Genomic DNA, 18,459 nt, shown 5'->3' with positions numbered 1-18,459 from the left:
TGTAACTGAGAATTTAACCTATTATCTTTGTTTGTCTGCAAAGTGCCTTGTTCACCTATGGCTCGATATAAGTAATATATACTAAGTTATTTTCAGTTTCTTCCGTTCAAACCAGTGCATGTAGCACCTGCTGCAGTATGGTAATGAATGCAGAGCTTTCCTTTAGTGACCAGGACAAAAGAAAAGTACTACACAAAATCTATAAATGAATCTCCTTCTATTGGGTTTTCATTCTGTCTCTTGTAAATGATCTTTTTCCCTCCATCCAAATGTTTGACCGCACTGACACCTCAGCATGAATCTTTAATCCAGAGAGCAGGTGTTTTAATGCTCTTCGTTTTGCTTTGTCAATATTGTGCCTTGACAGTGAGTTGCAGCCATGCATTTAAATTCCAAGCACAGGGTTTGCTTAGGCTGCTGATTGCTCTTTGACCTCATTTTTCCTTTGCAAGTGCTAGCTGTTGTGATTTTCTAGCACACACCAAAGTGCAGCCTTGATAAGCTACCATACGTGTTTGTCTTGTGATTTGCAGACAAGAAAAGGGCAGGCAAATTCCAGCCTTTCAAGAAGTTTTTTGGTAAAAGGAAAAAGAGAGATGGAACATCAGACTGTGAGGAAGCCAGATTGAAACCCAGCCACTCTTTCGGGAATGTATGCAATGGCCTCTCTTCAGATGAAGAAACAAACAATGGTTTGAGGTAAAAACATACATGTATTTGTTAAATGTGTTTGTTTTAAACTGAAGCTGTAAGAATCATTGTAGATGTAATGAATGTTGTTCCTGTTTCGATGAAATAGAATTTCATCGCACTGAATGATAGTAAGTAGTACACTGCACATTAGAGTATCTGTGTGCCTTTCTAGTCATATTCTTGTACCCTAGAATCTGTGTTTAACTTCTTGCACATGTCAATTGTTGGTTCCATTTGTAGCTGTGTAGAAAAAAGAAAGTCCAGGGTTAAACCAAACAAATTCAAACCTACTTTCATGGATTAGTAAAATTTAAGGACAGAGACCACCAGCACAATGGGTACCCTAGTTAGTACTGGAACTGACTGGGCGTGGAGACTCTGCTGTACTCGCTTTCCCCTCGAGGTGGTACCTCAGGTCAGGAATGAAGCTTACGGGTGGGAAGTGTGGGGGAAGCTTGCCGCATTGCTGTGCGTGACCTGCCTGTTCTGTTGATAGAGCTGCAGTCTTTAGGGTTCTCAACCCAGCAACTTTTTTTAGTTTTAAATTCAAAAATATGGAAAAAGTTATTAATATAAAATCCAGTGGCAATGTGTCAGAAACTGCTTTGTGTCCATGTGTAGCAGAAGTGATGGAGAGTAGAAAAAATAATGAAATTACCAAAGAAGCAGCACAAAGTGCCAGGCTCATGCCAGGTATAGATATGTCAAAAGTAGAGGCAAAGGCATGTGCAGAAATGATAGCAGGGTCAGTAGAGCCTACATTCTTTGTTAGCCCAGAACCATATGTACCTGTGGTCATTTCTGGTCAAAACCTATCACCATGGGGTGCTATTTTCTCATACTTTCTGTTTGCAAGATGAGGAATATAAATGTGCTTTGTGGCAAGTGTTCATGCACAGGTGATATGCTGTTTTTGTCTTTTAGCATTTTCCTGAGAGTGTTCATTGGCGAGCATAGTGATTGTCTGGTTTCACCCACATAGTTGTGGTTGAGGCATTTAATACATTGGATGAGGTACACCACATGTTGTGATAGGCATGCATAGGACCCATGGATCTTGAAAAATGTGTTGTGGGGGTGTTGCTCATTGTAGCAGTACAGATGTGTCTGCAGGTTTTGCATTTGTTGTTCTGGCAGGGTCTGGTACCACTTTGAGTTTTAATGTCCTGGTCTGTGAAGAGCTTGGTTCTGATGATGAACTTAGAAAGGTTGGGGGGTTGTTTGAAGGCCAGAAGAAGGGGTTCAGGAAAGATTTCTTTCAGGATGGGGTCTCCATTAATATGGTTGTAGGTGTTTGATGATACCCCATATAGGTTCCAGTGTGGGTAGTAGGTGACAATTAGAGGTGTGTGGTTGGAGGGGGTTTATTTCTATACTGAAGCAGGTTCTCTCAAGGTATTTGGATGTTCCATTATGTGACCTACTTATCTGGTAGAATGTCCTTGTTTGGTGAAGGTAGTTCTGAGTGTGTTAAGTTTTATATCTTGGACTTTTTCCTCTGAAGATATTATGTGGAATTTGAGTGCTTGGGTGTAGGTAAAGATTTCTTGGGGTGGTTGGGTCTCTGGTATATAGCTGTCTGTTGGATTCCATTGTTGAAGTCGATGCTAGTGTAACAGTGTTCCAGAGAGAGTTTAATGGACAGGTGGTGGTGGTTTATGTTTTGTGGAAATCTATGAGGAAGTTTGTCATTTGTCCAGAGGGTGAAAATACCATTGCTGTGTCTCTGGCATATCATTCATTTTATGGTGCGTTTGTCCAGAAATTCTTCTTCAAGGTGGCCCATGAAAAGGTTGGCATATTGGAGAGTCATCCTAGGACCCATGGCTGTTCCCGTGGTTTGGACAAAGTGTTTGTTGTTGAAAGTAAAATTGTTATGGGTGAGGATGAAATGGATGAGTTTGGCAATGTATTTGGAGTGGATATCTGAGGGTTGTCCATTGTCTTGTAAATATTTGAGGCAGGCATTTATGCCGTCGTGAGGGATGTTGGTGTATAGGGAAGTGACATCCATAGTGGCAAGAATGGTGTTCTGAGAGAGGTTGTTACTGTTGCAAAGTTTTTGGTGGAAGTCAGTTGCCTCCTGGAGGAAGCTAGCCCTTTGTATGGTGAGTGGTTTGAGGATAGTTTATGTGAGACCTGATATTTCTTCAGTAAGAGGCTGTGGCCAGATACGATGGTTTGTCTGTGTTCCCTTGTTTATCCTGGGAAGCATGCAGAAGGACTGTGGATTTGTGTGGGATGAGTTTGTAGAGTTCCTCTTGGAGTTATTTGGGGAAGGATTTGATGGTATCCTTAAATTCCTGCATAACTTGTGGTGTGGGGACTTGTCTGAGTTCTTTTTAATAGGTGGTGTCACAGAGTTGTCAGTTGGCCTCATTAACATAGTCATCATGGTTGAGGACTACAGTGGCGCCCTCCCCTCCCTCTTTGTCTGCTGATTTGATCGCTGTCTGGTGGTTATATTTCAGGGACTGTATAGCTGCTCTCTTGGCAGTAGAGAGATTGTGATGTTTGTTAAAGATTTCACAGCCAGTTTTTTTTTCCTGAAGCAATCAATGGAATGATCGAGTGTGGTTTCATCCACTCTGTTAAATTAAAAAACTGCAGTATTAAAACAGCTTGCAAAATTAAAATCAGAGATGGTCAGCAAATGGGAAGGGGCCTGATTCTGATCTTATTTGCGACAGTTTTTGCCTGTGTAAGTCCTGTGCCATCAGTGGAGTTGTGTCAGATCTATGCTGACAGAAATGCAGTGGAAAAAATCAGGCTTAACAGTCCAACAGAAAGATTCATTGTACAAATCTGGGTTTTTATCATTATTGTTGTATTGCTGCTATTAAATTGTATTGCTAGTTAAATGTATATCTTTATACATACTGTGCCTATTATAAGGTATGTACTATAAACCAGTGGCTCTCAACCTTTCCAGACTACTGTAACTCTTTCAAGAGTATGATTTCTCTTGTGTACCCCCAAGTTTCACCTCACTTAAAAACTTAAAAAATCAGACATAAAAATACAAAAGTATCACAGCACACCATTACTGAAAAATTGCTCACTTTCTCATTGTTACCACATAATTATAAAATAAATCAACTGGAATAGGAATATTATACTTACATGTCAGTGTATAGTATACAGAGCAGTATAAACAAATCATTTCTATGAATATGGCTGTCAAGCACTTTAAAAAATTAATTGCAATTAATCGCACTGTTAAACAATAATAGAATTCCATTTATTTAAATATTTTGGACATTTTCTACATTTACAAATATATTTTAATTACAACACAGAATATAAAATGTACAGTGCTCACTTTATATTTTATTACAAATATTTGCACTGCAAAAAAAAAAAAGAAATAGTATTTTTTAATTCCTCCATTACAAGTACTGTAGTGCTATCTCTTTATCATGAAAGTTGAACTTACAAATGTAGAATTATGTACAAAAAAACTGCATTCAAAATAAAACAATGTAAAACTTAGAACCTACAAGTCCACTCAGTCCTACTTTTTGTTCAGTCAGACAAGATTGTTTACATTTGCAGGTGGTAATGCTGCCCACTTCTTGTTTACAGTGTCACCTGAAAGTAAGAACAGGCATTCAAATGGCATTGTCATAGCCAGTGTCGCATGATATTTACATGCCAGATGCGCTAAAGATTCGTATGTCCCTTCGTGCTTCAACCACCATTCCAGAGGACATGCGTCCATGCTGTTGACAAGTTCTGTTCTATAACGACTCAAATAGTGCAGACCAATGCATGTTCATTCTCATCATCTGAGTCAGATGCCACCAGCAGAAGATTGATTTTCTTTTTTGGTGATTCAGGTTTTGTAGTTCCATAAGAATGGCCATACTGGGTCAGAACAAAGGTCCATCTAGCCCAGTATCCTATCTTCCGACAGTGGCCAATGCCAGGTGCCCCAGAAGGAATGAACAGAAAAGATAATCATCAAGTGATCCATTCCATGTCGCCCATTCCCAACTTCTGGCAAACACAGGCTAGGGACACCATCCCTGTCCATCCTGGCTAATAGCCAATGAGAGACCTATCCTCCATGAATTTATCTAGTTCTTTTTTGAACCCTGTTATAGTCTTAGCCTTCACAACAACCTGGCAAGGCATTCCACAGGTTGACTGCGCGTTGTGTGTTCATTTTCTTTGTTTTAAACCTACTTCTTGTGTTTTGAGGAGTGAATAACACTTCCTTGTTTACTTTCTCCACACCCTTCATGAATTTATAGACCTTTATCATATCCCACCCTTAGTCATCTTTTTTCCAAGATGAAAAGTCCCAGTCTTAATAATCCCTTCTCATACAGCAGCCTTTCCATACCCCTAATCATTTTTGTTGCCCTTTTCTGAACCTTTTCCAAGTCCAATATATCTTTTTTGAGATGGGGCAACCACATCTGCACACAGTGTTCAAGATGTGGGCGACCCATGAAGTTATATAGAGGCAATATGATATTTTCTGTCTTATTATCTATCCCTTTCTTAATGAGTCTCAACATTCTGTTCCCTTTTTCGACAGCTGCTGCACATTGAGTGGATGTTTTCAGAGAACTATCCACAATGACCCAAGACCTCTTTCTTGAGTGGTAACAGCAATTTACACCCTATCATTTTATATGTATAGTTGGGATTATGTTTTCCAGTATGCATTACTTTGCATTTATCAAAACTGAATTTCATCTGCCATTTTGTTGCCCAGTCACCAGTTTTGAGAGAGCCTTTTATAGCTCTTTGCAGTCTGCCTGGGGCTTAACTATTTTGTATTACCTGCAAATTTTGCCACCTCACTATTTACCCCCTTTTCCAGATCATTTATGAATATGTTGAATAGGACTGGGCCCAGTACAGTCCTGGAGGACACCGCTATTTACCTCTCTCCATTCTGAAAACTGACCATTTATTCCTACCCTTTGTTTCCTATCTTTAAACCAGTTACCAATCCATGAGAGGACCTTCCCTCTTATCCCATGACTGCTTACTTTGCTTCAGAGTCTTTGGTGAAGGACCTTGTCAAAGGCTTTCTGAAAATCTAAATACACAATATCCACCAGATCTCCTTTGTCCACATGCTTGTTGACCCCCTCAAAAAGTTCAAGTGGATTGGGGAAGCATGATTTCCCTTTACAAAAATCATGTTGACTCTTCCCCAACAAATGTTTATCTATGTGTCTGACAATTTTATTGTTTACTATAGTTTCAACCAGTTTGCCCAGTACTGAAGTCAGGCTTACCAGCCTGTAATTGCCAGAGTCACCTCTGGAGCCTTTTTTAAAATTGGCATCACATTAGCTATCCTCCAGTCATTTGGTACAGGAGCTGGTTTAAATGATAGGTTACAGACGACAGTTAGTAGTCCTGCAATTTCATATTTGAGTTCCTTCTGAACTCTTGGGTGAATACCATCTGTCCTGGTGACTTATTACTGTTTAGTTTATCAATTTGTTCCAAAACCACCTCGAATAACACCTCAGTCTGGGACAGTTCCTCAGACTTGACATTTAAAAAGAATGGCTCAGGTTTGGGAAACTCCCTCAACTGTGAAGACCAATCCAAAGAATTCGTTTAGTTTCTCCGCAATGGCCTTATCGTCTTTGAGTGCTCCTTTAGCATCTTGATCATCCAGTAGCCCCACTGGTTGTTAACAGGATTCCTGCTTCTGATGTACTTAAAATTTTTTTGCTATTACTTCTTGAGTCTTGGCTAGCTGTTCTTCACATTCTTTTTTGGCCTTCCTAATTATATTTTTACACTTTATATTTGCCACAGTTTATGCTCCTTTTTATTTTCTTCACTAGGATTTAACTTCCGCTTTTTAAAGATGCCTTTTTGCCTCTCACTGCTTCTCTTACTATGTTGTTTAGCCACGGTTGCTCTTCTTTGGTTCTCTTACTATGTTTTTTAATTTGGAGTATACATTTAAGTTGAGCCTCTATTATGGTGTCTTTTAAAAGTTTCCATTCAGCTTGCAGGGATTTTACTTTTGGCACTGTAGCTTTTAATTTCTGTTTAACTAACCACCTCATTTTTGTGTAGTTCCCCATTCGGAACTACTTCCGCATTGGAGTGGTGCTCCTCTAAGACATCTGAAAGCATGCTCCACGCCTCATCCCTCTCAGATTTTGGAAGGCACTTCAGATCCTTAAACCTTGGATTGAGAGCTGTAGCTATCTTTAGAAATCTCACATTAGTACCTTCTTTGCATTTTGTCAAATCTGTAGTGAAAGTGTTCTTAAAACGAAAAACATGTACTGTGTCATCATCTGAGACTGCTATAACGTAAAATATATGTCAGAATGTGGGTAAAACAGAGCAGGAGGCACACAGTTCTTCCCCAGGAGTTCAGTAACAAATTTTATTAACACATTTTTTTAATTAGTGTCATCAGCATGGAAATCTGTCCTCTGGACGAAGCATGAAGGGGCATACGAATGTTTAGCATATATGGCACATAAATACTTTGCCATGTGAACTCTTGTTCTCACTTTCAGGTGACACTATAAATAAGAAGCGGGTAGCATTATCTCCCGTAAATGTAAACAAACTTGTTTGTCTTAATGGTTAGCTGAACAAGAAGTAGGACTGAATGGACTTGTAGGCTGTAAAGTTTTGCACTGTTTTGTTTTTGAGTGCAGTTATATAGCAAAAAAAATTGACATTTGTAAGTTGCACTTTCATGATAAAGAGATTGTACTACAGTACTTGTATGAGGTGAATTGAAAAATACAATTTCTTTTGTTTATCATTTTTACAGTGCAAGTATTTGTACTAAAAATAATATATAAAGTAAGCACTGTACACTTTGTATTCTGTTTTGTAATTGAAGTCAATATATTTGAAAATGTAGAAAAACATCCAAAAATATTTAATAAATATCAATTGGGATTCAATTGTTTAATGGTGCGATTAAAACTGTGATTAATCACAATTTTTTTAATTACAATTAATTTTTTTGAGTTAATCACCTGAGTTAACTGTGATTAATCAACAACCCTATCTATGAAATTTTAGTTTGTACTGACTTTGCCACTGCTTTTTATGTAGCCTGTTGTAAAAGTAGGATACAGCTCTATGCCTGGTTCAGAAGGAGTAAGAACCTACAAAGATCAAATACACTTAAAATTTTAATTAAAGTTTCAGTTTTCCCATAAAATTGGGCAGTGTTGCCCATCACCACTAACATTGTCATGTTTCCTCAATTATTTTGGAATAAACCCCATAGCTTTTAGTTGTTTGTGCTAGCTTTATTTGTTGTTAGTCTTTTAAGAAGAAAAGAAAGCAAAGAAGTCACTTTGGGAAGGTGGAGACAAGAAAAGAAGTGGGAATGGATAGGTTTCTTTTTATTGCTGTGTCTGTTTTCACAAAAGAGATGAAACTACCTGCCAGTACCTAGTATGGCAGGCTCTACAGCAATCCTTTTCTCTCCACAAACGATGACTAGCGCCTGCTTTAGGCATAGGGAACCTCTTTCATATCCTGAACCATCTCTGGCTGACCCTGCACATGATGGACCACCTAAACTGGCTCCCGCTGTCCTCAGTAACTGTCAGGCAGAGAGGGGAGAATACTGGGGAAAATACTTTTAAACATGTTTTGATCGTGTTTAAAACAATCACTCTTCTCTGGTAGGAAATAGCACAGGTGCTATTACCTGAGAGAGACAGAGAGATTGTGTCAAAATTCATTAGTGTTTGTACAGTGGCTTTGAGATCCTCAGATGAGAAAACACTGTAAAAATGCAAAATATTAATTATATTGGTTTTTAATTGCTATTTAATCCTTATAAACACACATGAACTTTCTATTCAATTGCTAACAAATCATCTTCATAATCTATATCTGTTACCTTTAAAAGACCTATTTGGGATTAATTAACCTTTTATCATTAGCTCTGTATTAATTTTGTTTGCAATACGAGTATTGTCCCCTGCCTCCATGATTTATATAAATTTTTTTATCCCTGTTTTACTCATGGGTGAGCTAAGACACAGAGATCTTAAATGACTTTGTATGATTTCATGTTGAGTAGCAAAATAGAAACAGAATCTGGGAATCCTGCCTGCCAGTTCTCTGTTCTAAACAGGCATTGGAATCATCAAGTACACATCACTCACTCAGCATCCTGGCATGTGCACATTAATATGTTCTTCCATCTCATTTTACAATTCCCTGGTAGGAGGAGAAGCTACTTCCACATAGCTCACCTTACCTGGCTCCCTTGAGGGGAGAGAAGAACCTTTTATCCGCCTTCATCTTACCTTTCCCAAGTTTACAAACCTCAGCCCTTACTTATCAACCTATGTCCTCAACTGCTGCATGCAAACTGTAAAGGCAAACTGTAACAGCACTTAGTACAAAGCAAGTAATAGTAAAGTTGATTTGTGTTTGTAAGGCTTTACACAAGTCTCTGGAAATCATCCATCACATAACATCTATTCTAGAACTGTGATTTGCCACTTATTCTTAAATTCGTTTTATTATTTATTGAACTTGGTACTATGCAAACATCATAAACAAAGACATGATCTCTGCCCCATGGAAAGTTCAGCTCTCTCTGTTCTGTTTTCTGATGTACTGAAACAACCTTAGAGATTATACACTATAAATGTATTACAGTGGAAAATCTTTGCTAAAGCTCTGTTGACATTACAGACAGAGGTTTGTAAGTTTGAATGCTGTAGTTTGGTTCACAGGAGCTGGAACTGAACCTGCCTCTGCACAGACAGGCTTAATTCTCCAAGGAGAACCTTCACAGTCAACAATTTTCCATCCCCCAAATATAGCTGTTTGTTACCCAAAGGGGTTCCCTTCCTTTCTTTAACTCAACCAGATTCTCTGGGGTGGGGAAGACCAACTGGGAGGAGGGAGGCTCATGGTTGCTGAATTGTTGTAAGCATGATCTGAGATTTGCAACCGCACACCCAATAGACTTGTGCAAATAATTCATAGAAGTCGTTTTAATAAGATGAAATTAGCTTCCTTTTTGCTTGTGGAATGGCTATGATCAGACTCTGATTTCTCTAAACACATTATTTATTTGAATTTTTTAAAAATTTCTTTTTAAGCTCTCTTTGGCTAGTGAAGAGTCTTGTGGATATTTGATATCCACTATTTGAGCTGTGTTTCTTGGTTGCAGTTTATCAGATAAGTCACATGGTGTTGGTTCAAATCCCTGACTGAATGAATGTGCAAGCCAAATACTTTCTTATACTAATCAAAATTTGGTTTCTGTGAATATTCACAAAGGAGACTTTAAAATTCTCTTTTCTTGATCATTTGTGCCTGAAAATATCCATTGAACAAATATCCATGAAAAGTGAACACAAACACATAGCTGAAGCAAATTTAATTTAGAAATTTTTAGCAAGCATTATTACTTTTAGCAGTACTGTATTTGCCCAACTCCACACCCAAAAATCATTGTAAGTGGATTTGAGGTTTAAGGCAAATATTTTCCCCAATTTGAATCACCTGGTACATAGATGAGCAAAGTAAGTAATAAACATTTTATGGACTAAAGCTAGAGCAGTGGGTCTCCTCTGTAGCTCAGCTATATCAGAACTTCTCTTTACCCCTAGAGCCTTCCATCAGTCAGAAGCAGCATGGTGATAGTACTATACACACAATTTGAACACAGCAGTACAAAATAGACTACACTTCTCTGTGTAGAGCTGTATGTTGTATATGTGGACGGTTTCTTGACTGGAGAAGCATACTCCTGAATTTCTCCTGAGAAACCTGCCTCCCACCATCACCCAGTCTGAGAAAAGCTTAAGAGACAGGCAGGGCAGAGGGAGAGGCCAAGGGAGAGGAAAGGAGAAGCTATTACATAAGTGAATCTGTCTTAAAGGAGCCCACTCTTGAATTTTTATTTCTATTGAAGATTTATTAAAAGTCATTGTGTATTAGGAGATTCAGTGGGCTAGTTTACTAGCCTTTTACATCTGGATGCCTGAGTCCAAATCCTGTAGGGATTTGCAGTGTGGGGTGGCATTCCCGTGCTAGCTTTAATCTAGCTAGAATGCCTAAAAATAGCAGTGAAGACATGGTGGCATGGGCTTCAGTGGGGACTCTGGTTGGTAGCTTATGCCACTACATCGTTACAGCTATTTTTAGCTGTGCTAGCTAGATTAAAGCTAGTACATGGATATGCCCATCCATGCTGCAATCATGCCTCTGATTGCAATGCAGACTGCCTATCATGGCCGGGAGCTTGGGGGTTCCCCCATCACCCATGTCAGCCAGGAGCTCAGGGGTTCCCCCTCCATGATGGCTGGGAGCTGCAGGGTTCCCCCACTGCCTGTAGCTGGGGGGCCCCCACTGTCCGCTGCCTGCAGCTCCCAACCATCACAGGCTGAAGTCACAGAGGTTGCTGGAAATCACGGATTCTGTGACTTCGATGATGTCCATGACTAAATCGTAGCCTTATTGATAAGTGTAAAGTAATACACATTGGAAAAAATCCCAACTATACATACAAAATGACTGGATGTAAATTAGCCGTTACCGTGATCTTGGCATCGTCGTGGATAGTTCCCTGAAAACATCCACTCAGTGAGCAGTGGCAGTCAAACAAGCTAACAGTGTTAGGAACATTAGGAAAGGGATACATAGTAAAACAGAAAATATCATAATGTCACTATATAAATCCATGGTATGCCCACATCTGGAATACTTCATGCAGTTCTGGTCATCCCATCTCAAGAAAGATACATTAAAATTGGAAAGGGTACAGATAAGAGCAACAAAAATGTTTAGGCATATCGATTTAAAAAGAGTGAGATGGTTCATCTTATAAAAGAGATGACTAAGGGGGGTTATAATAGAGGTCTATAAAATCATGAAGTGTATGGAGAAAGTGAATAGGGAAGTATTATTTACACCTTCAGATAAAGAGAACTAGGAGTCACCTAATAAAATTAATAGGCAGCCGATTTAAAACAAACACAAGGAAGTATTATTTCACTCAAGACCAAAAGTATAACTGTGGTCAAAAAAAAATTAGGTAAATTCATGGCGGATAGGTTCATCAATGGCTGCTAGCCAAGAGTGGTCAGGGACACCATCCCATGGTCTGGGTGTTGCTATACCTCCAATTGCCAGAAGCTGGAACTGCATGACAGGGAATAGCTCACTCGAAATTGCCGTGTTCTGTTCATTCCCTCTGAAGCATCTGGCATGAGCCACTGTTGGAAGACAGGATACTGGGCTAGATGAACCATTAATCTGACCCAGTTTGGCCGTTCTTATATTCTGTACCCTTCCAGTTCTCTCAGTACAGTGAATTCTATAAGTCAGGAATAGGATATGATACGATGTATACACTACGGTTATACACTCTTCTGCATCTCCAGTATAGTTTATGTTAATATTTAATTTTCTGTTTAGCGTTTTATGTGACTGAAAATAACTAATCTGTTCAAGACATAGCACTAGATAGAAACTGTTGATCAATGCTATTCACTCTCATTTTCATAGAAACTGACTTAAAATGCTAATATTTTCCTAATTTCTAAAGTGATTTTTATCAGTACCAAAGTAATTACTCAATATTTACCTTAAAGTATTTCATAATGTTTAACAAAGTAAGCAAGAGATAATGAATAGAAAAAACTCCTCTGTATTCCTGCTTCTGAACACTGCATCATTGCCTCCTTATTTAAATTTGCTTTAATATTTTTTAAATCATCTACTCTGGTGATATGTTCACCATGTAGCTCAGATTTCCATGTAATTTAAAGAAGTACAATGCAGCCAGGAATCTGTATTTCTCTCCCATCAAATTTTTTGGGACCATCACAAAAATATTGTGTGTGTGTGTGAGAGAGAGAGAGAGAGAGAGACAGAGAGAGAGAGAGAACAGTGTAGGGTAGATGTATTATTTGTTTACTCATGAGCGCCATCCCGTGTTTCCTAAAGATATCGTTGACTTTGTGCTTATGCACTATAGATGGGCCTAGTCCAGAATCTCAAATATGACTTCACCCCCTAGATTAAAGAGGGCTAAAATCAGGGCTGAAAGTAACTCCAGACACTTACCGATACAGGGCCGGGGCCGGCTCTGGCATCTGGAAGGGGCGGGGCCTTGAGCAGAAGGGGTGAGGCTTGGAGTCAGCATTCCCCAGCCAGCCCTTCCAGGATGCCTGGCCTGCACCACATGGGGCTCCAGTGACATTTAAAGGCATCTGGAGTCCCAGGCCCTTTCAAATCGCTGACCCTGCTCCCCTTGCCCCCACCCGCCTGTTGGTGGCCGAGGGGGGGAAAAGGGGGTTAGGGATGTTAAAGCAGTGAAGGGTCCTTTGCTGCAGAAGTGCTTTAATGTTGCTGCCCCACCCCCCCGTTGGTGGCCCTGCCGATACAGACCCTACCAGCAGGGTCACCGACAGTGGAGGCAAAAGGGGCAGGGACATTAAAGCGCTGCCACGGCAGCACTTTATTGTGGGCTGTGTAGGGTCAGTGCGGGTTCTTACCGGTATGCTGTGCTGGCTCACTTTCACCTCTGGCTAAGATTCAAATCCATGATCCAAAACACCCACCAAGGTTTTGGTGCTAGGTTAGATCCAAAACCACAAGTAACCTATTTTTAGTCCCAGTTTGGATGTGGTCCAGTATGACAGAAATCATACCAAATTAGTTAATCCTACACAATCTGTGCTAGTTTGGGCCAAAATCTCAGAAGAATAATTTGAGATTTCTGTGCTTCCAAATTCTAGTCCTGGTCTACTTTCATCTCAAATTCCAAAACCTGATGTAAGCCTAGTAGAGATGCGTGCATTGTCTCTTCTTCCTGGCTACTTGTGAATCATTTTCATAAACTCAAATGCTCTTATACTTTTGTTGTTTAATTCCCCAATTAAAAAAATAAACACAAATTATAATTTGTAAAAACTCACATTTGTTACAATAGGAAAAAAATGAAGGAAACTTATTTTTCATTTCTCTTATCAGGAGTTTCTTATACATCATTCACGTGCACATTCATACTCCACTCATAAAATTCAGAAATTCTTAAATGTATAGCACTGGCAAAACATGAAAATAGCTGCATTTAGCACAGTCATAATGAATGACTACTATTTAACTATGTCTGTTTTTCAGATATTTTTACAGTGTCATCAATTAAAAACATTTTGCATAAGTTTGTTTTCCCAGATATTTCATAGATTGCCTTCACATGGCCAAAAAAACCAAAACAAAACAAACTTTATCATCAGAACTTTGTGAAGCTTTGGGGATAGTATTTGAATGTTGGTACAACACAAAACTCAGGTGATATCTACAAGTCTAGACCTTGATTTTAGTGAAGCTGGTTGGATTTTCTGGTTTGGATGACAACTTTGTGCAACTTGGGTTTGAGGATGGGTTGTTGTGTTTTTTGTTGGGTTTTTTTTTCTTCAGAATTTCAACTGGAAGACAGGAAATGCTCTTCAGTTTTTGCACTTTTTAGCTTTCACAGAATTTTTTTAAAACCTATATTGGGGAGGGGGAGAGAGAAACTTTAAAATATAAAAAATAAAAACTTCTCAGGTGTCTGATGAATTCAGTGTAAAAACCTAGACAAATAGCTTTGCTTTGGGATTTTGAATTCATTCATACCTAATATTCCAAACAAAACACAGATGTGAACTCCCACAAAGCAAAACCCTTGCAGACCAAAAGAACTGAGTTCGCTATTCAGCCTAATCACTAATCCTGGTCTCTATAAAAACAATTAATAAACAAATAATTTGTACTGGTGTCCAGTCAGGTAAAAACATATTCTCCTGCTGTTTGGGGAGTGCAATGTCTGAGAAGACTGGTCTGTACTTCCCTGCTGTGCCTTGTAGTGCTAGAGATAGTGTTTCTACCTGACCTTCCATTTCTTCAGCATTATACAGTATCCTATGTATGGTATGCTGTCATCATTATTATGAAATAGGATTTAGAACATTCCCATGAAAATTAAAACAAAGTCTCAGCTGGTGAAATTGGCATAGTTTCTGAACTGTTGATTAGTAGAGGAATTCTGTAACAGGCAGCAGCCCAAACATTGGGCAGGATTCTTTGATGCACCAGCAGAGAAATCTCCTTTCTCCAGGGAACTCCCAGTGGGCACAAAGGCCTAGCTGCATCCTGCATCAGCAACTTGCCCTCCTCATGTGAAGGAGGCATATTAGGAGGGTGAAGGGAATGTGCAAGGGCAGGCTAGGGGTCGGAAAGGACACAGCAGAGCAGAGCTGTGGTTACTGTGGTATAAATTAGAGCAGCCCCTCAACAGCTCTAACTGACACAGGGGCTGGGCACTGCAAGATTAGGGAGGTACAGCCATCTCTTTAATGGCTTTCCCTGCCCCACATACTGAGTGGCATTCAGCTTCAAGAGAAAATTTATCCCATACGGTTTGTAATATCTTGACAGACACAGAGATCTCTTTATATTACTAAACTCAGCATTTGCATTGTTCTCTCATTCACAAAACACCTTCCACAGGCCATCTGTCCTTCTTATTTATATTCTCCCATTATTTAACAAACCTAATTTAGTGGCAGTCCTACAGAGGCTTTATTCTCAGATACATGCACTATAGCTTTTTACCACTTACTATCCCCAAATTACATCTAATGCTCTCAATCTGGTACTTTTAACAGCAAATACTTGATTCCAAGAGGTGGCTCATTCTGTAGCACCATAGCCTATCTGTCTCTCTGTCTCTGCCTCTGATCCTGCCCTCTCCTGTAATGGATTCTGCCATTTCCCCCACCCGTCCCCATACGCCAGGTGCCGCCTTTCCAGTCATTCTCAAAGCCTCCCTTTCACATCTTCTCCTCTTCTGATATTGGATCTACCTGATATTTCTCTTCTTACACCAAGGTGCTGGGCTCTACTAGACCTAGTTGAAATGTTCCACATTTCACATTTTTGACCAAAAAAAGTTAAATTTGATTTTGATGAAAATTTGCATTGAACATGTTGGGGTTTGGAGGGTTGTTGACCTGCTGTATGATCTGCCATTCACCTGATATCCCTTTCTGCATCCCTTATGCAGGCAGAATTCCAATTAACACCAAATAAGAGCTTTGCCTGAGCAAGGACTGAAGGAATTCATCCAAAATGAAAGAAATACCAACGTAGATATTGCAAAGTAATCCACTGACATCAGTAGGTCTCTACAAGTATAAGGACTTGTCCGTGCAGATTGCTTTGCAGGGTTAGCGTCTCTGGGATTAGTTCTACCCTCAGATACACAGACACAAACTAGGTTTGAAGGCAGTCACAGATGCATTCATGGAACTGAGAGCAGAACTGGGCCCTAAGTTTACATTATTAAATGTGATTGCTTCAAATAACATATTAAACATTTCCCCTCTGCCTGTTCAGCTTGTATGGACACATTTATGGGTCTGTGAGTGCAATGAAATAACGTGTTATCAAAACACTTTTCTGACCAGCAGCTATTGCAATGTGTGTAATATTCCCTATTTGACCATAATTTAGAACTAAAGCTCAAATACCTGCACTGCATAAAATGATGGGGAAAAGGCTATAAAGGTATAACTAGTCTTTCTTAATATATTTGTGTTGTACATTTCAACTGATCGTCTTTCCCTTTTGGGATTGATCAGGCCACATACGTCATTCAGCAAATGTCACAGCCCAACCTGGACACGATGTATCAAAAATGTAGAAATAATACAGAAAAATCAGTTTCCTGTTTTTTTGTTTGTTTGTTTTTCTTTTTTTTAAACTATTGTAACAAATGTAGGGTTGTGGTTTTTCCTCCGAACTGTCACTTACGTTTATTTTCTCTAAATGTGAGTACTGAAGAGCTAAACTTTAAGTTCATTAGTGCTTCTGAAAATGATGCAATAAATAGCTCAGGGGCTCCCCAGCCACTGCTGAGGGGCAGACTTCTTAAGAGAGGTGATCACAGCACAGACATTTGTCCTGTAACTGGCCCATTAGTTTTAAGGGCTTAAGTGAGACCTAACGTGCTGGCCCTCTGGAGGGGAGTGCATTTCATCCCTTAATCCTGATTTCTCTTGCAACATACTTTCTAGTATTTCTAGTAATGGGCCTCTATCCAGAAAAGACTGCTTGCAAGCATTCCATACTATGATGTATACAAATGGGAGACTAGCTGTTAGATAATTTGAATTCAGATTTCCTGAAGTGAAAGTCTAGTACAGTAATTTACTGTTCTACCTTACTCCATGGCCCTTTTGTACTTTTAGGGACCATAATGACAATAGACTTCTGTTGAAGCCACTGCTTTGTGTTAACTGAATTATTTTCTGTTTTCCCATCAGATCTCTAACAGAACTAGCAGCCTTATTTCTGTAGATTTGTGTGGTGGTGACTTTCAAATCTAAGTCAAATGCTGCTAAATATTGCAGAAATCTCATTATAACATCTGATCCTACATTCTTTCCACTATTCAAGATGGCTAAAATCTTGCAAGATTTCTGCATTATTGAACCCAAACCTTGGTGTCAGTTTGGACTCTAACATCAAAATCCTAGTTTAAACCTAATCCAGATTCAAGCACCACCCACTTGATCCATCTCTAGTTACACTATACCAAATATGTTTCGCCTTATTTTACCTTTCACTTTGTTACCACTATGTGTTTTTTAAAAATAATTGTATAAAGTATTAGACTAATTGGACATTTTTAAATTCCATCCAGCTGTCTCAACAGCTGAGAGCTGAAAGTGGGCTGTGTCAGCAACCACTAAAAAAATCTCTTCTTTTTCCTTTCAAGTTTTTCTTTCTTGTGAAAATTATATTTTAACAACCATAAGAAATAGAAGCTGAAATATGTGTTTAGTTTTACAAAAAACCTCAACATTCCTTTTAGTCACCAAAGGAAAATAATTGCATTATATTTTCAGAGCTCTGAGGAGAGAGGGAGTGTCTGGCAATGAAAACCCAAACACGAGAGAGAGTAAAAGTTAACTTTGTTTTGATCACTAGAAAACTGACTTTGAAAAGCTACCTACTGGAAGTGAAAATGAAATGGTATTCCATGCCACTACTGATCTTTGAAAATAACTTGTTTTAAGAATTCTCTAAAAGTGCTTTGTATTTTACTACAGCACATCCATAATTCAGTTAATCCAGTCAGTTTTCTACAAATGAGTTAGATCATGAGTCAATTATTTTCAGTACAAACAGGTCTGAAGTGTCATCAACTTAATATTACCAACTGAAGTGTTAATAAATTGCTGCTATAGCTGACCCAAGTTTTCTGGAGGCGGTATTAAAGTATGGAACAGATTGATGCCTCTAAATATGGTCAGGATTGTCAAGGCCACAGATTCAACTATAGAAAGCCATTCTGGCATGTCTTTTAGTTGAGGGGAAGGAGGGTTTCTGAAATGTAGTCTATAGAAGCATGTTGAGAGGAGGGTTGGGTGGGTTTTTTTGTTTGTTTTCTTTTGGGGTTTTTGTTTTTGTTTTGTACAATGACTGTTGAGCAAATCTTCATAGACAAGACTAGTAGCGATAGTGAATGAAACACAATTATACCTCTTATACCACATCTTTAAAAATCTAGTCTTTCTGAAGAAAGAACATCATAGGAATAAAACATGAAAGAAGAACTTTTATAATATGATCTATTGAACTTGCAGTTGGAAGGCTTTGAAAAGCACTGTAAGCTGAAAGTGAGTAAAACATAAGCCCTTTCTGTACAGTTCAAACAACCTTAGGCACAGTTTACATTCATTTATGGAAAAAACAGGTTATACTAATGTATAAAGA

General features: G+C 38.9%; 1 protein-coding gene across 6 annotated transcripts in view; it reads left to right on the top strand.

Moving 5' to 3' along the window:
- CRACD (capping protein inhibiting regulator of actin dynamics) overlaps nt 1-18,459 on the top strand; it is a 226,454-nt gene that overhangs the window by 156,630 nt on the left and 51,365 nt on the right. For all 6 annotated transcript variants that reach the window (XM_050947334.1, XM_050947335.1, XM_050947333.1 and 3 more), the window contains one exon: nt 534-699. In XM_050947334.1, the coding sequence (XP_050803291.1) occupies nt 534-699 (166 nt within the window). The remainder of the gene's footprint in view (nt 1-533; nt 700-18,459) is intronic.

Source organism: Gopherus flavomarginatus, chromosome 3 (assembly GCF_025201925.1).
Source record: "Gopherus flavomarginatus isolate rGopFla2 chromosome 3, rGopFla2.mat.asm, whole genome shotgun sequence".
NCBI classification, from domain to species: Eukaryota; Metazoa; Chordata; order Testudines; family Testudinidae; genus Gopherus; species Gopherus flavomarginatus.
The sequence above is the reverse complement of the archived record's forward strand: the minus strand, read 5'-3'. Positions and strand labels throughout refer to the sequence as shown.